We start from the raw sequence: 21,929 nt of genomic DNA on the forward strand, positions 1-21,929 counted from the left end.
TACGGCGCCCGTACAACTTGCACCAAAGCTTACACACGACTTACACCACCCCACTGCTGCGCCTGGTGCTGTGCCTCTGCCACTCCTCCCAGAAAAAAGAAGCTCGAGGACCACTGCTTATAAAAGCACACAGGTTTATTGCATATCAATCTCATGTATAAATTCATTGTAGCATTGGAAAGATTACATTTGGTATACATTCCTATTCTACAGCATTAACCTCAAAATCAGCTTTTTCTATTCATTATTTTAAAGGAATTTCTCTACACAAGTACATTTGTCTTTTATCACAAGCATCAAAATGAAATTTGTAAAATCGCTTCTTTAATTATTTTCTACACTTCATATCTTTTATTTCATTATGCTCCCAACAAAGCGATTTCATATTAATTAATAACTGCCAACACTTTTTTTTTTTTTTTCTCTTCCTTGGCAGTTCAAGGCTTCTAGCCTCGGACGCAAAATCTAATCACATATACAATAAGTGCATCTACGGAATTTTTTTCTTTTTAATAAAAATTTCACAAACAGACACAATAATGACTGCTAAACACAAGTCATGCACAGTTTACTTATAAACATAACAGAAGCAATATACAATCAAGAATGATATGGAACAAGCACCATCCTCTTTCTCAATGTTTTTTAAACATTATATGAAAACCAGACATTTACAATTGATTTAAAAAAACACTATACAGTCCTAAAGAAAAAAAAAAAAAAAAAAACTAAATCATATCTGTATTGTAACAATGGGAAAAGGAATGACATGGGATGCACAGATTTATGATTCTTGCAAGCACAATATATATATGTTTTAAATTACATCTTCTGCAGGCTGGAAATGACATCAGGGCAAAACATCTCTTGCTTTGAAGAGAGCAACGAGAATGTAAAAGACATTGAGAATTACTTTCAGAATTACTTTGTTCACATGTGAATTGCACATTTGGAAATCAAAGCTGCCTTTTTTTTCTTTTTTCATTCTTTTTCCAAAGTGGTAATAAGAATTAATGACAGAAGAAAAAAAAAAAAACAACAAAAAAAAAAAAACATAATCTCGGAATCATTCAATAACATTTTAATCACAGTATCACTCAACACTACAGAGAAAAAGGTTCATGGCTTTGTGAGCACACCACTGACCGTCACCCAGGAGCAGAGGGTTTTGCCCTGATGTTCCCAGCACCGTGCCGTGCTCCCCGCCAGCTCTGCGGCAGGCGGCGAGGCGCAGGCTCCTCCACCACGGTGCTCCCCCTTCCCCGCCACACACACACACACACAGTACAGCACGTAAAAATTGAATGTAAGTCAGTAGGTTGAAACTGGCTGAGGGGAGGGGGCTCACAATCCAGTGCTTTGATGCTTAGAGTCTAAACACGTTCACGTCGTTGTGCAAGTGCTTTCCAAACGCTTCGTAGGAAGTGAGAAGCCGTTTTCAAGAACGTCTACCGAGAGCCTAAGTGCTGCTGAGGGAGAACCCGAACGCTTCCACTACTTTGTTTTAAGCAAGACAGAAACCAAGCTCCACGTTTTGTCCTGGGATGCAGCTTAGCAGGCCCAGCTCGGGTTTTGCTGTTGAACCCTGCCTGGGTTGGGTTTGCTGCTGGCACCGAGCCGTGCCTCTCGAGCCCTGCTCCTCTCTGCCGTGACCACGAAGGAACAGCCCGCAGCCAGCACAGCACAGCCCCCAGGGACATCCCCGGGCACCGAAGGGCACCGCAGGCAGCTCCTGATGGGTGTGCACAGCTCCCATGGGTGCACCGGCACCCTCAGCACTGCCGCTGCACCATGGGCTTTGTGCCCCAGCCCCGGCCGTTCCCATCAGTGCTCAAAACCTCGCAGCTGAGCCCATGCCTCAGGCCCGTGTCCTCCTCTGCAGTGGGCTCACAGGGAGGGGACACGGCCCCGTGGTGCTCAGAAGCCCCTGGGGACCAAATGTTCTCGCTCTGCATCACACCTCGCGTGGTGCCCTCGCTTTCATACAAGCACCAGGCTGTACTGAAATCGCTGCAACTACGCGCCTGCTGCACCGCACCGCCATCGGGGGGTCCTGAGCACGCCGGGCTAGGGGCATCGGGTGGCCTTAGGCACTACAGCAACGTGTCCCCTGGAGCCAGGGGGACCCAGACCTTCCCCACTGCCCGTGCCAGCTCCATCCTGACATACACACGTCTTGGGAAAGATCCTTCAAAGCTGAGTGACCGCTTTTGTCCGAAACAGCAAAGCAAAACCTAAACATCTGCTACGAGCTGCAACACGTTTTAAGTGCAATTGAATGAGAGCTACGAGATAAATGGAAACCAGTGAGGCTTTCTCTTTATTTAACTGTGGAAAAATTAAAACTTGTCATCAGTGCTAAATTAGAGGAGTCAGGAGATCCTAAAGCAAACAGAGGCACTAGCTTGAGAAAATGGGAAGAAAACTGAATTAGGAAAATGCAAAAAGAAAAAAAAAAAATCATTTCATGATTCAAAAAGCTCTATTTTTCATGTCCTTGATCCCTGGCTGGCGCGTGCCCCCCACCCCTGGCCAGCAGCGGGGAGCTGCCCCCCAGGGAGCCGCCGACCTGCTCCTCTGGAGACACAACGCGACAGAACAGAGGGCTGAGATGCTGAAGGGAAGACCAAAAGAAAACCAAAAAACCAACCCACAAACCCCACCGTAACATTTGCATTGCTCAGTACTTGGCTCACGCTTTGGAGACCAGCTCGCTGCTGCTCCGGGGAGCTGAGCGCGATGCCGACCTCCTTGAAGCTGCCTTCGGTGTCGCGCGGAGCCCTGTGGCAGGGCGAGAAATGTCCCAGCACCTGCTCATGGGGGGCTCCGGGCACGCAGGAGGCCAGCAGCAGCAGCAGCGAGGTGTTTGGGCTTCCCCAGGCCAGGGACAGCTCCGTGCCACCGCTCGGTGCCTCCTGGCACCTGGGAGCCGCGGGGCCAAGCCGTGCCGTGGCTGAGCGCTTCCCTGTCCCCCTGTGGGCACGGGGCTGGCTCGGCGGAGGCTGCTTTTGCTTCCCAGCCCACCAAGGAAATAAATAGGAACCGGAGTCGGATGCAGCTGGCACCTGACCACAAGGGTAACACGGCATATGATTGTCTGGAGAATCGGCAGCAAGAATAGCAGGATTAATCGGGGTCGTTTGGCACGTTAACAAACTCTTCCTACTCCCTGGTTATCGATCATACAACAAACAACCTTAATGACACCAGTTTGGTCCTTCACTACATACTTATATTAACATTATTTCTTCACAATAGTGATATCTAATGCAAAAAATACTGTTAAGGAAGAAATAAAATAAGAAAAGAATTAGCAAAAAATTACAAGTTATGTACAGATTAAAATAAATTCCCTCCGGAAGAGAAAACAGTTCTTTTATTATTTTCAGTTGGCCCCTGGGGGAATAATTTAAAGGCCGAGCGCCTGGGCAGGGCGGTGCTGTGGGGCTGGGGGCGTCCCCGTGCCGCTCGCAGACCGGTGCCTCCTGACAGTGCCGGGTCCTGGGCCGTGTCTGCCCGGGAGCTTTGTGCAAATACACGCAGCAGTTCGGCCTCCGCTGCCTGCTGGATTCAGAGCCTTGGGCACTTTCACAGGGTGATGTGGAGAACCAAATGGGAAGGGTAAATTTTCTTGGAAAATACACCGACACCACTAGTTTACCTTTTGTTCCTCCTCTAGCGAAACACCCTAGAGATGCTCTCTTCCTCGGGTGGCCTGAGGCTCCCAGCTATCCAAAGCCAGCCTCAGGTGTGCTCTGGGGTGCAAAGAGTGAATTACAAAGGGTCCCTAACCAAACCTCCACTTTCTCTGAGTAGCTCTTTCCTTCGTTTCAGCATGCTGGAACGGGGCTCCCATGTTGTGCTTCTCCATCCCGGCCTGGCACAGCAGCTCCTCTCTGGTTTCCTTCAAAGTCGGCAGAGCCTGAGCACGCCAGGTACTCACAGGCAGATATCCTGACCACCGTGTGCTGCTTCTCTGAAACCAGCCATCAGCCCAGCCCTGCAGGCAGTTACTACCAGATACGAGACCTGCCAGAAGCACACAGGCACTGCAATACGCCAGCCCCGAGGGGAAGGCTCCTCCTGGCCGGAGCACCCCAGCGTTCGCTCGGTGGCAGCAGCAGGCTTGGAAATTCTCATTTTTATCATGTTGCAAATAGCAAATTCTCAGGACACGCATCCTAAATTTTATCCGTACAGCCAATGTTGTTCTTTGGAACAGGTCTAACCACTTCCCAGACCGTTCAGTAATTCAGCTTTACCTGCAAAATCACCGCTGCGACACCGGGTTGTAATCACAAGGCACAACAGCACGAACATCACAGCATTTCTGGAGGCTGCTTAGGGTCGGTAAAAGAGATGAGACTTTGAAGCAATTTGAAATCACTCATAAAAGATCTGTGAGCAATTTTAGAGTCAGAAAGACAATTCTGTTCTTGTATGTGCTCGAATAGTGGGTTGAACCCCTGACACTGCTGAAGCAAGGGAGCTTTAATCTTCCTACTACAATTACAGGCCAACTGGCAGTGTGCTGCCCATAAACAACCACCCAGCAAACCAAAACAACGGCAGGAGTCAGAAATCTCTGCCACAGCTCCCAGATATTGCCGACACCGAGAAGACACCACCCTGAAGCAAACCCTGGGAGAGAAGCAGAAGCCACGAGCGCTGCGCCGCAGGCTGGACCTGCCCGCCCCCCCTGCTCCCCCTGCACCTCTTGGGCACGGATTTACCCGGGGTGCTCACGCCTGAGGAGGTCCAGGCAGCCCTGCCATGAGGCACAGGGCCAGAGCAGGGTTGAATGCCACCACCCTGCTCGCCAGAGATTTTCTGAGCACAGATTTTGTTCCGAAGCACTCGGGATGCTCCGAGCGCAGGCAGCAGCTCGGGCTCGCAGGCACTGCCAGAGATGGGAAGCTTTCCCAGCCTTGCAGTGCAGGCACAGGCAGAAGGGCTTTCAGGGCACAGCCGGTGACTGTGAACCACGTATTTGCATGACACACCAACAACCCAGCCTCAGCAATGCTCCAGGCTGAAGATTTCCCAACCGGGACACCGCACGTAGCGTAGCATGACCGCAGGCAGCGTGGCCTCACTCTTGAGAAGCTTTGGGCTGTGCCAGTACGTTTGGTTGGGAACAAAGGATAGGGCATGTTTCTGTGGGAGTGCACAAGTTCAGATTCTTTTTGAGGTCAATTAAATTTACCCTTCCCTGGTGTAACTCCCGTGACTGTCAGAATTGCACCAGGGACAGGTCCGATCTGGCTCTGTTTCCTTGCTACCCCATTATTTGGCTGAGTTGAAAGGATTAAGCTACCGAATGGTTTCAAGACGTGATTTATATGCGGGCTTCACTGGCGCAGTGATACCATCTTGTAATGTTAGAGGGACCAATTTGATTGCACTGTTGCAATTCATGTCTTGCTTATGCTATTCCTACAGGCAGAAATCCTGGGGCTGCATCAGTTATCCAGTTTTGGAGAGGTTCATTCTGATAAATTACAAATGGAAACTCTGGGCGGGTAAAAATGCAGGACTTGTAGGTCGGATGCGACAGGTTTCTTTCTCAGCCAAAAGTCCAGGTGACTCCTGAGGCCCTCTCATCCATCTTCTGCTTGCTGGGATTTTTGCTAGGGTAATTGCAGCACCACCGCCTCCTCGCTGGGACTCTGGCCAGTGCCTTGTTGACCTCTCAGAGGTGGTTGATGGGGTTAAAGGTCCCCGACTCTGAAGCTGCTCCTGCCATGTCCAACCAAGCACCCAGGGAGTTCTGGGAGGACGTGTGGAGGGGAGCGTTCTCAGACAGGGACAGCATCATTGCATAAGCCTGCAGGAGAAGAGAGTAACGCAGGGGACGTGTGAATACGCACGCAGGACAGGCCGCAGTAACCTGTGCGAAGCACAGCACCACCTCACCAAACCCTAAGACTGCCAGCACCCTTTGGCCTGGGCTAAGAATCTTGCCAGCGTTTAGGAACACAGGCATGGAAAGCTCGTTGGTATTCCCAGTGTGCTCGTATGTTCTTGTCGGGTCTCTGCTGCAGGGAAGTGGTTGAGTGTCTGCTGAAAAACTGCACGGAGACTTGTGTTTGCTACCTAAGGATCTGCTCGCTTCTCTAACCCAGATGCTCTCCCTCTTCCAAGAGTCATACACCCTTGGCATCCTTTCACAGCCCAAACAAATGTGAAGCCTTGGGTAGGCGACAGCCTCGTGTGCTGGAGGTAAAATCCACCTCTGACATGTAACAGCAGAGGACAGTTCCCCCCATCCTGCACTAGCTGCTGCAAGGCTGTTCCCACGTGTGAGTGCAGTGGTGGCCGTGCAGCACCCACCCAGGCACAAGCCTCTGCAGGGCAACAGCCACAGAGCACACCTTATCTGGGACCCTGGTACAACGCTCAGTGCAGTAGGACCCTTAGCAGTGCAGCTGTGACGGTGCCAACACCAACTGGCATCCAGCTTCAGCCTCTTCAGGCTGAGAGTCAGACCTACTGCTCAGGTCAGCACACCGCCTGCTGGAGGTACGTGCTGAGAGAGGCTCAGCTTGGCAGTGTTAAGGGCACGCACGCTTCTCTGGCTGTGTAAAAGACAGACAGCTCCCAAGGAGTGCTCTGCTGCTCACACAAACGCTGTTTTACGACTGCATTCCCTATTTCAGATTATTTATATTACTTATGGTCATTTAAGCGTAACCAGGCTTGCACCTCAGTCAGTATGAACCTGGTTCAAAAAGCACAGACCTCCACCAAGCATCAGACAGACCTTAAAAGTAGGACGAATCTGAAAGGAGCAAGCTTTCCCAGGTAGTTAGTACATTTGCCAGATTAGTAGCAGGACGCATGTAAGAGTCAGGCAAGTGGCTTGTGCTTTACTTAGTTTCCCCCAGAAAAAAGCCATGTCCTACCTTCGAGCAGTCCCTTCCCCAGCTTTAGCCCTAGCACCTACTGTGGAGGACAAAACTTCACAAATTCCAGGTGATAATAAATCATAAATCTTGTTCTGCATAGCAGCTGCATTAAGCTACTGCTTTGCTGGGCACTGAGGATAGATTTCAAGACACATTCTGCTGCTTGACAGTTAGAAAAGGACTGCAGTGCAACAGCTGAGCTTATCCCCCGTATTAAATATCATCAAGCCTCCACTAACGTACTTGGCACTTGTCAGGACGGACATTATTCACACCCTCTACTTTACACCACGTTCCATAGCTAGGTGCAAAGTGGTTCTCTGAAAGCAGAAGCCCAAATTCTCTACAGAGCCAATGATGGTAGCTGGGCAGTAACTCCGAGCACCTTTCTTAGAGGCTTACGGTTAGAAGCGTTGAGTGTGAGCTCTGCTGTCCAGCACAGTGAAGCATAAATACATAATAGTCAGAAAAAGACATTTATACAGACAGATAAAAACAGACAGATGCCGCTATCTTGCTCTATAAGCATGTTCTCACGACACAGGCTTAGTGATAAATTGACCTGGCGACCTAGACCTGACGCCCACTCCATTTCTTCTCAATTTCTGTATAGTTGCACCAAGACACAGTTCCCACACGATTCACTTATTACAGTCAGAATTCCTGCTCACTGGATGAGGAAGAAAATAAACCTTAGCTAAAGGAGGCCAGCTGCTTGCTAATCCTATGGGACGTGCTGGCGGCAAGCTAGATAAAATGTTCTGTCATATACCCACCTGGTTTTTAGCCTGCCTGTACAGAGTCTGTTTTATTGTCTCAGAGTCTAAGGTGGAATTAAACACATCTTTAACTTCAAATGCTTCCTCGGCTGCTTTGCGAAGATCCAGCCCCTTCCCAAAATTCGGCATCTGCTCCAAATCTAACAAGCCGGCTTCGTCCTCCTCAATACACCTGTACCAATGACCAGGGGAAGGGGTTGACCTGTTGTTAGCTCGTCTCGCCGTTCACAGACCAGCCAATGTGAGTGGTGCTAACCCAGTGCCTGCATGCACACACCATGGGGGTCTCACAAGCCACATGCGTGAGCGGACAGACGGACAACACAGAAATGACACAAAGTGCAAGGAGTGAAGAAAAAGTGGAGAGCATGACTACGCACGTACAAGCATCAGTGCTGCAAGTATTTGTGGTTCAGGCTGACTACAGCTCCCTGCCTGGAGGTGCCCAATTGCTGCCCACTCCCCGACACGTCCGACGCTGTGCCCGCGCCCACAGAGCACTGCTGCGGTCTGAGTTGCAATGAGAACAGCGATGCGCTGAGACTAAATGAGAGGCTGCTCTTTGCATCACAGGACGTTTGTTACGAGTGTCAAACTGAGGCAGAAAAAGCAATGCTAAGCCTACACCACGGCCAACAAACTGATTTTGAAGGTGTATAGATATGGCTTGATCTCAGGGAAAAAAAAAATCACTTTTTCCCAGCGCTCTGGTGACTTCACTTGAAGTCAACATTTGGCCACAAATACTGTGGGTAGCGCAGTGCAAATTGGGCTGTATGCATATGCCTCTCCCCATGCCCTGACCAGGGTTTTAGAGACGGACATTATCCACTGAACTGTGGTATGCTGAAAAGGTGCTTTCTGTTTTGGACTAACTCTTTTCCCATTAACTCCTCAAGTCTTGGATACCCGTCTTATCACGGATTCTCCTTGCAGTCCACTTGTTTCGTATCCCCCACCATGGTGAAAATGGAATCTTTCAAGTGAATGCTTAAATCAAACTGGAGGTATGATATATGGCTTGAAAAATAAAACAGTAGCACTCACAATCTACCAGTGACACGGGGTCAGAAGTCTGGCCCCCATTTGACTTCTCAAAGGGAACGGCCCACCTCACCTTCGGGTGTGGTCAAAGCTCATGGTGAGAGATGTGGGCTCTTCATCTTCTTCATCCTCATATGCTCCTCGGGGCTCTGCGGTGGGTGATACTGTTTCATCCTGTGACTTCCCTGTCAGGCTGTCATCGTCTTCCTCTTCCAGTTCTTCATCTTCATCATCCACATCTTCTGTTTTCTCATTTGATAATCCATGACACTGGGAATTGCCATCAATATCCTGGATTTCTGGCCTGAAATATTTGGTCAATGGGGAAAGAAAAAAAAAGGAAGAAAAGATACCAAATGAGTAAGTCATGCCTTTTCACTGTCATGTAAGACTTCATTATTTTCATATATGTGTATGCATGCAAACACGTAGAGATGTATCTCTGTACATATACATATCATTTACACTGCAAGGAAAAGGAAAACTGACATGTTTTAGGCAGTTAAAACTTTCTGAAAAGACTTAACACCAGGCTTAGAGCTTACAGTTGATTGCATTTTCCTTCCAAACTGCTACATTTCTACATTTCTCTCTTTTGAGTGTTTTAAATCACAGGACAGAGACCGACTGGTCTTTTAACCATGTTAACAATACGTGTCACCAGGTGATTTTATTTGCTTGTTCTACCTTTTATCTGCTAAAGTTGATGCTTGATTCATTTCACTATTTGCAATAAAATTTCTGATTTCAGAGAAATACGAATCCTCTTTTTCATCTAAAAGTGCATGGTTGTCTGACTCCGAGTTTGGGGAAGAGGCACTGGTCCCAAGGTGGTTTGTAATGACTCCAGAGTGCTGGCTCACTGAGTGAGAGAAACAAGAAAAGAGAACAGGAGAAACAATCAGATCTGGTCAAAGCTATTGTTAAGAGGAAAAATCGAGGAGGAACGTTATGCAACAATCCCCTCACTATACATTGAGAATGTAATATTTAAGAGAAATCTTATGGATTCATCAACAGAGGCTCATGTTTTCCAGACTTGAACTACAGAGAGAAACACGGATGGTATTTAGCATTTACAGATGGTATATACAAATCAGGAACCACTATCCATTGCATAGCTGTTTGCCTTTAACTTTACCGTAAAGCTTTTCCCTTGGCTGAGAGATCACATAGCTGGCTTCAGCACAGGAATTTCTTCCTTCAGTTTTTCTCTCAGGACAAAGTCTATTTATCTTCTTGAATTTCACACATACATTTCAGGTTGAAAACCCCTGGTAGAGTTTGGGGTGTCTGCAACACCTTTGCACCAAAAGATCTCCTGATGGGAGGTTAGGCTCCCCGGACAGCGTCCCCAGGAGGTTAGTGTCATGACTGCTATTCCACGATTGGAAAAGGGCACATGGACAAGACCATGGCAGAGCTGAGTGCTCTGCCTGTGTGCCCGTGTTACTGTGATGCACTGCAGCTGTGCTATCACTGGCTGCATGAGGAGGTGGCGTTTGGTTTTTACTGCCTAGTGATGCTCAGCATAAAGAAACAGTGCTTTCTGGCCTCCCCAGGTGACCAGAGAGATGAGACCACGGTGTCTTCTCCCTCCGGCGCCCCAGCAGAAGCACCCAGCAATGCCATTTGCTACCTGGAACATTCTCGTGTTCGTGTTTCTTAAGATGTCGGTCCAAGTTGGTCTGCTGCCCAAAGCATCGGTTACACAGGTGGCATTTGAATGGCTTCTCCTTGTTATGGATGTTTCGAACGTGCCGCTGGAGGTTGGAGGAAATGCTGAATGACCTGTCACAGTATTTACACCTGAAAAATAGAAGCAAATGCCAAAGAGTGCAACGTGAGCGGAAAAAAAAAAAAAAAAAAAAAAAAAAAGAAAAATCTGACTACCAGAAAACCAGAAAATGTTGGTCTATAAATCTTTACTCAGCTGAGGACCTGGAACGCATGAGGCATTAATCATTCCAGACAAATCTAATATTATTGTTACTCAAGGAGCACAAAGAAAGGATTAGGATTAATTAAGAAGTGCGCCGTCCAAACAAATAAGAATTTTAAACAAAATAATTACTTTTCCACACATCAATGTAAAAACAAGAAAGGTGAGTTAATTTATTTCTCATTTGTTGGGGAAGCAGGTGAAATATGGCTGTGGGGAGAGGAGAAAGAAGACAGAATGAGAAGAAAGAAGGGAGGTTAAAAATATAAACCCATTATTAGCTTGCACATCCCTACATGACGCAGATATCTGGACAGACAGACAAACATAGATTTATTTCTGAAATTCCTTGTGGTACTCAAGATACAGGCAGCAGAGCATGCCTCTAAAGGCAATTATGGTTATTATTACAGTACAATAGCTCCCAAGAAATACACTCTAGCTTCCAAACAGGATAAGATTTACTCCTATGTAGCAAATATTTGGTTTCTGGTGAAAAAAATGTGCAGTGTAAGGAGCCAAGCCAGAATGCTTAGGGAAGCTGCTGAGCGAAGAAATGTTGTCTCTGAAAAATCCCTCGGCAGGAACCACGGTAGATGTGTTGGAAGCTTCTTCAAAGTTGCCATCCCCCTCTCTGGACTCAGATTCCCCCAGAATAAAAGCAAGGCTTTTGTAAACCCCGATGCTGTGAGCTCGGACCTCTGCTCTCCCTCCCAGCGCTGGCACCACTGCAGCTGCTGTACAGAAGAGGGCAGCTTCGAGCCGCAGTGAAAAGTTTCAGGACTACAGCTACAGAAAACTAATTCTTTGAACCAACCTGAGTCCCTCGTTAGGTCTCCCTTTAAATACATCATTTGTACCTCAGCAAAACTGCTTTCCTCATGGCTGTGCTTCCAAACTCACGGGAAGCAGAATCCCTTCCCCACTGCAGACCTTTGCAAATCCCACAAACTTATGGGACAAAAGAAAAACCGGAATTCCTGCAGAAAACCACTCGCTTTAGCTGAACTGCTCGAAGAGCAGAACTTGTCCCACTGAGCTACCATCTGATAAGGCACAACGACGGTGGGCCAAGGTGTGCATGCTTTAGGACTGCCATTACCCCACTGCTCGAACAGGGCACACAAATGTGTCCTGGGCTTCTCTCATTCAGGTGTGAAGCCAGATTTGCCTTGACAGTAAGGACATGGTATCTTTTTCCTGCAAACACAACAGATTCAAATGCGAGAAGGGGGTGCAAGTGTAAAAAATGTATATTGTGAAACATACACACAATTTCCAGATGTGTTACAGCTGTGATTTTTATTTGCTCTCTAAAACCAAATTGCTATTATTTTTGGAAATAGCAGAGATACATTTATGAAACACTCTCTGAATATATTTATGGATTCCATGTCCACCTCTGAATTTCCTACTGTTGAATCACTGAAAAATATTAAGATATCTCAAATAATGAACCTTTGTTATTATTAACATAGGAATAAAGGCAAATCTCGTATTAAACCACAGTTTTCTCGGACTTGAAAAGTTTTGTTTTGTTTTTTCAAAAAATGTGAACTGAACAACCACAGAAGACAAAACATTATTTGAGCATCAACTGGACGAGCAGTTTATATACCGACAAGGTAAACGTGCATGGATTTCCAGCTCTTACTCTGCCCCTACCTGCTAGCACCCAACGAATCTGATTTCATGAGCTGCCAGGCTTCTGCTGTTCAGCATTTCAGAAAACTGCACTGTGCAAAACAAATGCCCAATATCCTTCTTATGCTGTGGGGTTTTCCTAAGCAGCTTTGCACAGCTGATTCTACCAATACTGTACCACCAGCTCCCTCCTCTCTGCTGATGCTCTGGTTTTCCCTCCCTGCCTGTCCGCACCTCGTAAGCAGGAAATATTTCTAGATCAGATCACTGCTGATCCCACCTCGAGACACACCTTTGCTCACTCCGGGTTGCTTTTCCCACACAGTTCTTTCCCTCTTCCTCAAACCTGCCCTCCTCGGTCCAGCTTTGTGCTGCCGCGGGCCGGGCACGAGGGGAGCGTCGGGGCTCCGAGCGCGTGCGGCTGCCCCGGGTACCCCGCGCCCATCACTCACGCCGGCAGCTCCAGGGACTTCAAAGGCAGTGCTCGCATGAGCAAGGCAAGAGAGATCTGGCCTCCCGTATGTCAATTTATTTAGATGTTCAGGAAGTCTTTGAAAAGTTCCCTTTGACAGGTCCTCGCTCTAACTATGAGCTATGTGGATCCAGGTTCAGATCCAGAGAAAGGATAAAGAGCTTGTTAAAAAAATAGAAAACAGAGGGGCATTGGAAAGGAGCAATATCTAACGTCTGAAAGTAAAGGGACGAGGGAGACGTACTGTATTATTTGTGGTCCCAGAGGGGTCGGTGCTTGGATCTCTGCTGGTTTTAATCTAAATAAATGACCCAGACAGAGGAACCAACTTAAATTCGGGGAAGAGGTGAACACAGAGGCGGGAGAAGAATAAAGCTCAAAAGAAGCTGTATTTACTTTGTAAACAGACTGACAAAATGCTAGTAAAATTTCTTGCTTATCGGTTTAAAGTAACACACCAATAGGCTACAAAAATACAAAGCAGGATTGAAGGAGAGCTAAGAAGGAGCCAAAACTGGAACGTGGGAGCTCTAAGGAACAGCAGACAGGGCTAAGTCAGAGCTGGAGGCAACCTGGATGCTCGGTATGACAAACAACAGGAAGGGGAAAAACAGACAGCAAACAGCGTAAAAATGAGTAACTGAGCTAATCACCCTACGAAAAAGACAGTTTGGTAACACTGCAGAGGTGACAGTAAGGCATCTGGTAACATACTTCGTGAAGTTTCAATAGCGTGACTGCACTTGCAAAATTAAAAAAATAAAATTAAAATGTAAAACAGAATTACAGTCACAAAGCATAAACCACAAGGACAGTGACTCTTCCTAAATATCAAGCGCACTTACAGCAGGGATGAACTTAGCCTACATTAAAAAAAAAAAAATAAGAAGAAAAAGAAAAGAAAATGAGAGAGAAGAGATTCATATTGAACTGTGTGCAATCTGAAATGCCAGGGTAGATGTCAGCTTTAGTTGTTAGTTTCAGCTTAATGCAGATAACAGGACACGGGGGCCTAAAAGGAAATTAAAGAAAAACAAATTCAAAACAGACGTCAGGAAGCACATCTTTATAGGAGGAATCACAGCCTTACAGGCAGTGCTTAAGGACTGGGTGTAATTCAAGAATCAATTAGATGGCATCCTGGAGGGAATGGACATTTGAAAGAAGAAGAAAAAAAAAGCCTTTCTGCATTGAGTAGCTCTTAGTTGTTCTCAGTCCAAGATTTATGTAGTTTGTGTGATTCTGTGATTCCAGGCATGAAAACAAAAACAAGAAGCAAACTCACAGCTACAGTATGCCCTTATGTTCATGTGTGCCAAGCATAAGGAGCTTCATTAAAAATTGCCTTGCCTGCATTTTGCTTTGTAACCTCGGAAGGACAACAAGCTCCTGCTCTGCACAACTTGAGCTGCCACGTAGGTCTGACGTGATCTCACAACAAGCCCAAGTTAGTCTGCATTTCTCTGAAAGACACAGTTCTAAGCTTCATAGTCCTTTTTACCATTGGGTTTTGCAGTACATACTTTTGAATTTTATAGAAAAATGGAAGGAATTGTGTCTAATTCTATTGTATAGCATGTTGTCTTTAAGCCATTTCAAATCACTCATTTTTAGAAAGCACAGTGCATTCTAGCAGTTATTTCTCTCTCCAAAAACATGTAGCATTTTCCCTTTTCAATACGAATTAATTGACCTTCATATTGCTCGTTTACTATTTATTCCTACCTTATGCCTAATTAAATAGACAGCTAGTGACTTCAAATGACTTTGTAAAAGCCACACCACTTATCAGTGACAATCAGAAATCAAAAAACAAAGCATCTGATTTTCTGCCCTGAATGTTTCTTAATCTATATGTGGACATTTGGTCAGTGTGTAGTAGTTTTATGAACATTTTAATTTATATTTCAACAAACTCCAACACTGACGGAGTCAACAGAAAAAAAACAACAAAACACAACACTTTTAAACAATCAAATGAAAAGTTATAAGCAAGACATCAATAAAACACTGAAAAATCAGCAACCTGCTTTTACCTGCATAAAGTTGACACTTTGAAAACAAGCTCTCAAAACAATTACTGCTGCTAAAGTTAAAATCTCAGTTCTCTGAGAGCAAAAGAAAATCAATGACAATTAAGCTCTTCTGTAAATGTAGCACTAACTCTCAGGAGTGCTATTATAATGCAACATTGTCCAGAAGTCAAACCTCTATTGCAAAAAAAAACACACAGGCCATTTTCTGGGAGAAGACCAGATCAAATAAATCTGTATTTTCCTAACCTTTGTTAAGTTGCAAGTCTCCTTTTTTGGAAGAAAACTGGACTAACAATCTCTGAATAATTGGGAGTGAGCATTCTACTCAGACAGGGGTGTATGGTGAATACACAGCATTCATTCAAGGCATATCAAATAACGCAACTGAAAAATCAGAAGACCAGGGAATGGTTCCAAAATATATGTCTGCTTCGGAGAGGTTTTTTTTATTATTTTTAATTTACCTAATGTCTACACTCAGAATTCTGTATGACTCCATATGGAAGAAAAAAAAAATTGACTCTGTATGTACCTGGGATTACAATGTGGGAGAAAGTGGCTTCTTAAGTTAAACTAAGCATAAAAATTTGATATATTTGACCAGATGGCCTTTTGCTGCTCATAAATTTGTTTGTTTCTCTTTATATAATAACTGTTACATTAGCTTTGTTGTGAACTTATGACTGTGTATGGAAATACCATAACATTAGCTACCAAAAATGAAATTGTTCAAATTGTTACTACTGTTTGACAACATGCAAAACACTTACTCATGTTATGGAAAACACAATGCTTGATTTTCAGTGAGCTCTCTATTCATCATTCATTCAGGTTTGCTCATATACTATTCTAAAAAGAAATGAACCTAAGCATATTTTTGGCCAAAGTTTTTTTGAAACTGACTGCAAAACACTAAGAGAAAATATTGGGCAAAAATATTCCATGACAAATGATCCTTCATACATATACTCACACATACTTACATATATTTGCTCGTGAGGTTTATTGAAATCTAAAAGACTCGCTTAAACAGGAGTCCCTTTAGGAGAGTCCAATGCCCAGGCTGGAATGCACTGCCTTGATTTTCTATAAATGTGCCTCTACGTGCCCTTTTGTCTATACACAACCCAAACTGCAGTGTAAAATCAGACTTTTATGTCCATAACTAGAAGAAAATAGTACAGGCTTCTACCTTAGACACCTAACTAAATCAAACAGTGTCTGAATTCCCACCCTCTGATCACTCTTTTTAAACTTTGCCACTTAAGTTGGAACACTACCTAACTCAGATTTTAAAACACGTATACCACAGGGCTTTTTTTTTTTTGATCTACTACTCCAGGCACCTCTGACATGCATTAGGAAAAGAAAAAAAAAAAATCTAGCTAGATCCAGCAGTTAATTTACTGGCAAGCCCTTCAAAACAGCCTGATTTTCAGAGACATTCAGCACCTTCAGCTGTCCTTGAGATGAATGGTTAATGTGAGTGTTAAACAACACTGGAAATCAGACCACTCATTTGCCAGCATACATCTAAATATAAGTTAAGTGTCTATCTTCAAGCTGCCAAGCCCGATTATTTTTGGCTGGTACACATAATATACAATCCTATGAATCACTATATGTAATGCTACAGGACTGCAGCATTATGTTGGCACAACTTTACAGAAAGGAAAAAAAAAAAAGAGTGGTGAATGAGGAGCGTGTTTGGAAAGGGGCAGTATCTGGGGGACAACATCACCTGTAGGGCTGTTCTCCAGTGTGTGTCCGCAGATGTCTTGTCAGATTTGCTGAGCGTGGGAAGATCTTACCACAGTACCTAGACAGTGAAAGCCAAAGTAACCATCAGTGCATGAAAGCTCTGCCACATGAGACCAAAATTAAAAACACTGTATCACCAGTTGCTATCTCTCTCACTTGTTTTGATACCGTTCCCCAAATAAGAAAATTACTTTGTGCATTTATAACTCTGGGCACATATGTTCTGAGGGCAGGAGATGTGGAAGCAAGAACTAACAGCGTGACGTCCACCCCAGAATAACAGCATTTACGGTGCTGAGACACTGGTGGAACCCATTTCCACCAGACACAGAACAGCAGTCAATAATGCTGCAACACTGGGAAGGGCAGGAAAAAAATAAATCAAATGCCTATTATAGGAAGGCTTGGTTCAGACCCAAATTCTGACTTACTTAGTGGCTTATCTTGGATGCCTGGGGAAGCATATAAGAACAAAGAAAGGATGCACTGACAAATCCCCAGTACATTCTCCCAGCTTCTAGTAATCTGAACTTGCAGATCCTTCTGAGCCTAAAGTTGAGCAGTTGCACTCAACACAGTTTTGCTGAACTTCTTGCATCTATTTTTCTAAAAGCTTCATGAATGCACAGACGCTTTTGACATCCTCAGCTTCCTATAGCAGTGAGCTCCTCTGCTGAATTGTGTTGTGTCCAAAAGAATCTCCGGCTTGTTTCAGCGTGTCACTCCTAACTTCATTTGATACTACCTCATTCCTGCATGAGGACAGAGTGGTTAATCACTGACTGCCCACCACTTGAGATTTTTACAGATCTCCTTTATATTCTTATTTAGTTGTTTATCATGCAGAATCTACTTGGTCATCCCCAGAATTCATAGCATTCACTTCTAGATAAATGCTGCAGCATTGCACTGCTGTTATCAGGATATACTGCTGGGACTCTGACAGTCTGCTTAGAATAAGGAAATGCAGCAACATAAAATAAAATAAGAGAATGAACTGGGATCCACAATAAATCTGATTCAGAGAAAACTCAAAAGGAAGGGAGGTATAAATAAAAACATTAATTGGGAAATAAAATACTCAGGAGGGAAGGTTATGTCCTGTGTCTGTGAAGCCCGATGCTTAATGTTGTAGGAGGAAAATATGGGCAGACTTTCTTAATTTCAGAGGCATTCAGCACCTTCAAATGTCCTTAAAATGAATAGTTAATGGGAGCATTAATCAATCATGAAAATCCAAATGTTAATTTGCTACTGTATATCTAAATATAAATTTAGTCCCTATTGGAGCTACAAGCCTCACATTTCTGAATCCACAACTGAAATTTGAGCCCAGAGCTCTTGAGGCAGTAGAACACAAGAGATGCATCAAGCAAAATCTGTGCCCACTTACTGCCCCCAAGAAAAATGAAGCAGGAGCCATCACAAGAACCTCTGGTACTTGCAGGTAAAGCTGTGTAAGCAGATACAGGTTTCTATTCCCTTGGTGATATGCTCTGATAGCTGCAATGGATACATAAGTACTCCTGGGGATAAAGTTGTGTCTGAAAAGAGAGGCTTACTGCACACTGTTTTTAAAGTTCCATTTTTTTCTTGCATAGCTGAGATTGTAATGAATTTACACTGGAAACTGTGGCATTTGCTACCACACACAAGAGACTTGGCTTGGAGAACTCTGTTTGCTTGAGAATCTCCAGATCTGCTCTCAAGGTTATTAAAAATTACAAAGAAAATAGAAGATGCTGATTTTCTACCAGACAAAACAAGCTATTTCAGAGCGAATTAGTCATCAGCACGCTCTGTTCTAATTCCGCTGCTTCTTGTTTTTCCTGCCCACCCGTACCCAGACAGTGCGGATGACCATGTGAAGTTGCCCTGTGCCCGATGATGTTGCTGTGATGTTGCTCTGTGCCTCGACACACGGGGAGAACGCTCCCACTGCTGCGGTGGTGCCGAGGCCCTCACCTGCAGGTGTAGCGCTCCTTGCCCTTGCGCAGGATGGGGTCGGAGAGCGTGGGCGGCGGAGATCGAAAGTTGAAAGGGTGATGAGGAAGGGGCTGCAGGGAAGTGCCGGAGTCTGCCTTCATGGCTGCGAAACTCTCCAGTTTCTCTGTCATTGTTTCTATGGCTGACATCTGCAAGTACAAGGCAAGACCTCGTGTCATTAAAATCCACAGGGAGAACAATCTCGGATGCATAAAACATGTCTTTTAGCACTAGCATGGTGCTCAGAGCCTGGTGCTGATGTTTGCTCTTATTCTCAGGAGCTAGCAGCACAGCGTGAAACGGAGTCACTGAATCCAGCCAGGAAAGAGTGATCAGTGTATTGGCTTCAAAGGATTCAGAAAAGGTACAGCTGACACAGCCAGGCTGTAACCATCAGATTGTAGAAATTAAAAAACTTTTTAACCTTCTGCAGCGTGCTTGTGTTTACCTTCAGCATGTCAGATTACAAACTGTCTCAGGATACACTCGGCTTCCCTTTCCCCAGGGATGATACTGAAATTCAGACAGCGTGGTCAGCTGCTGAGCGCTGAAGTCACAGCCCAACCCCTCTTCTCCCCCAAACCAGGCAGCCTCGGGAAGCGAGGAGCTTTCACTCCTCACACACACACGTTATGCTCACTCTGGCTCAGAGGGCGAGCAGCAGCGAGCACGGGGCACGCAGGCAGGAGGCCCCAGGCGGGAGAGGACAGGGAGATTTGGGGCAGGAGGATCCTGGCCAAAGTGCAGAGGGAGAGAGCAGGGGAATGGGAACTGCTGGCCACGGAGCTGGGGCTGGAGCCTCAGGGAGGAGGCAGCAGCTGGAGCGGTGGGGGGAGGATCAGATTCAGGACCGAGGGTGTCCATGGAGAGCTTGTGTGGGTAAGAGGCCAACGTGTTAATTACAGGTAAGAAAGGTTCAGAAGTCAGTAAAGGTGACGGAAGGATGGCCAAATTCCTGGCAGGAGAGGAAATGCCAGCCAAAGTAAAACAGAAGTGAGCAGCAGCTGGATGACCTGTGCTTAGGAGGACCACAGTCTGCACAGCAAAACCTGTCTGCAGGGGAGTGGGAGGCAAACAGGCCTGGAGAGGGGACACGAGCACAGGGCTCCTGTGCACCCCTCCCAGCTCGAGTTTCTGTGACTCAGCAGAGCCCCGATCTCACACACACGGGGATTAAACTGAACCAGAAATGGGGAGAAAGGGAAAAACCTGGAGAAATGGCAGGAGGGGAAAGCAAAAAAAGGAAGAAGAAAGTCGGTCTGCGTGGAAAGAAAAGGACATCTAAAAAAATAACCCCAAAACAAAAGCAACAACAAAAAAGCATTTTTACTTTCATTAACGCAAAACAGGAAATCCAAATCCAAGAAAGCAACTCAGAGGGCTGCACTAACATCTCCAGCGCTCAGTTCTGTGCACTCTCGAGAGCACTTTGGAGATACCCAGCTGAAGCAGGGCTAAAACAAACAAGCAAGCCATAAAGCTGCCTCCTGGCTGTGGCTGACATCACCGGGAGAGGGAGCGAGGGGCAGTGGGAGCCGGGACGGAGTCAGACAGCGAGCGGGGAGACAGCGAGCGAGCGGAAGGCAGTAGGAAGCCATATATCAAAACTAGATGCTCTATTGTACAGGAAGGGCTGACCTTTTGCACGTTTACACTTTATTAAACTGGGCTCGGGGGGTAGAAGAGAGCCAAGATATTGTTTAAAATGTATGACTATAAAAAAAAGTTGTCTTAATCACCAAAGAATACATTGTGGAAGGCTGACAACCATTCATAAGCTGTAAAAAAGAGGAGTAGTAAAACCCATTTCTCGATAATAGATCCACAGCCCCTTAGTTGGAGGCTCCCAGCCCATGATAAATAGTAAGTAATACTTAGCGCCAGCCACTTGAAAAGGTTACTTGATCATTTACAGCAAAAGCTCTGCCCCAGCTGCCAGTCATGTAACAAAACCATCACGTTAAAATGCTATCCGGATCTTTCAGAGCTATGCCACTCAGCCCTTTGCTGGAGTACCTGGAGATATCTTTTGTTGTGCCCTGTTCTTTAGGCACTTAGTCAGAGATGTTTGCTGGCTTGATAGCCGTAGGCTTATTTTAAAATTCTAAACACCGGCCATAGCCTCTCCAGTGGTAAAGGCACTTTGCTATTTAGGGAACAACTGCCTGGTTATAATAAAAAAGAAGGGGAGAAGAAAAGAAACTTAACAGGTGAGAAAAGGTTTTCCATTAAGTTATCAAAAAGTTACACCATTTATTTATGTTGTCCAGAGTTTCATTTAAAATAGACAATGTAGGAATAACTCACATCATAGCAGAGGAACTACTGTCAACGACCGGGTAAGAAATAAAAGGTGCCTGAAATTCATTTTAAGAGAGCATGCATCTTCTGAACGCTCAATCTTTATCACAGCTTTTGGCTTAATCACCTCTCACCCAGGGCCCTCTCTGAGATCTGGGGAATTATTCACAGAAGGAGAGACTTAGACCAGACGTGGGCTTTGAGTGAGAGAAACACATGTAGAGGGGCCTCTAATTCGTCTGGTGGATGGATGTTGGTCCTAACGAAGAAGACAGAAGCAGGAGCCCCTGAAAATGTGAGTTTTTTTAGGAAAACATCCAGGATAATATTGGATGGGGATCTGCTACGTAAAAAGCTCATGTATTCTTGAACAAACGACCTGCCCTCATTCACCTTCAGTATTTGAAATAGCTGAGTGATTAAATAGGGGAACAGCCGCTGTCGAGATGGAGTGATCTTTACACAGTAAGCCCTTCATTAAAATTTAGTTATCAGGAAGTTTCAGGCTCGAGTGATTGTAAATTTTAGGCTATTCTGCGTGATAAGCTGTTAGAGATAACCAGACCTTCCACATCTTTTCATTGCCATGGGAAGAGGACGTGGTCAGGATTTCGTGAACAATGTTAATAACCTTCCACCCAATGCTTGCTCCTGCTCAGGGTCTGCACGTTTCTCATCGTCTTGTTGGGTTGCTTTGCTGCACTAGCTCCTCCCTGCTATCAGATTCTTTACAGGCAGATATCCCCACTATTCTAACTCACACAAACACAGGATGTTCCTGGCCAGCCTGTCACCATTATCCAGCCTGTATGAAGGAAAAATCAGGGGAAGTTGTTAACCAAACTCTGAGGCTGATGCAAAACAATGAAGAAACTAAGTTTAGCTGTGAAAACAACCAGGATCCAGCTTTCACGAACCTGCGAGTTATTTATCTAAGGTGGGAAACATTATCAGACAAGAACAATGCATGTGAATATAAAGGAGAGCAGAATAATGAGCACAGAGCTCAGCTCCCACTAAGTGCTCATGGCAGGAGCGACAGAGGATGGTGGTGAC

At 45.4% G+C, this 21,929-nt stretch overlaps 1 protein-coding gene across 4 annotated transcripts in view; it reads right to left on the bottom strand.

The window, feature by feature from the left end:
- Positions 1-117: 117 nt before the first annotated feature.
- The window catches only part of PRDM16 (PR/SET domain 16), a 283,364-nt gene continuing 261,552 nt past the window's right edge, over positions 118-21,929 (bottom strand). For 3 of the 4 annotated variants that reach the window (XM_084494817.1, XM_084494816.1, XM_084494818.1), the window contains exons 11-16: positions 18,552-18,721; positions 16,567-16,644; positions 10,371-10,540; positions 9,419-9,593; positions 8,805-9,035; positions 118-5,827 (exon numbers count right to left, since the gene is read on the bottom strand). In XM_084494817.1, the coding sequence (XP_084350943.1) occupies positions 5,815-5,827; positions 8,805-9,035; positions 9,419-9,593; positions 10,371-10,540; positions 16,567-16,644; positions 18,552-18,721 (837 nt within the window). In that variant the 3' untranslated portion in view covers positions 118-5,814. Of the gene's footprint in view, positions 5,828-7,684; positions 7,860-8,804; positions 9,036-9,418; positions 9,594-10,370; positions 10,541-16,566; positions 16,645-18,551; positions 18,722-21,929 lie in introns of all 4 variants that reach the window. The other variant, XM_084494819.1, reaches the window with a different exon arrangement.

The sequence above is a fragment of the Aythya ferina genome (genome assembly GCF_964211825.1).
Source record: "Aythya ferina genome assembly, chromosome: 21".
In the NCBI taxonomy this organism is placed as follows: Eukaryota; Metazoa; Chordata; class Aves; order Anseriformes; family Anatidae; genus Aythya; species Aythya ferina.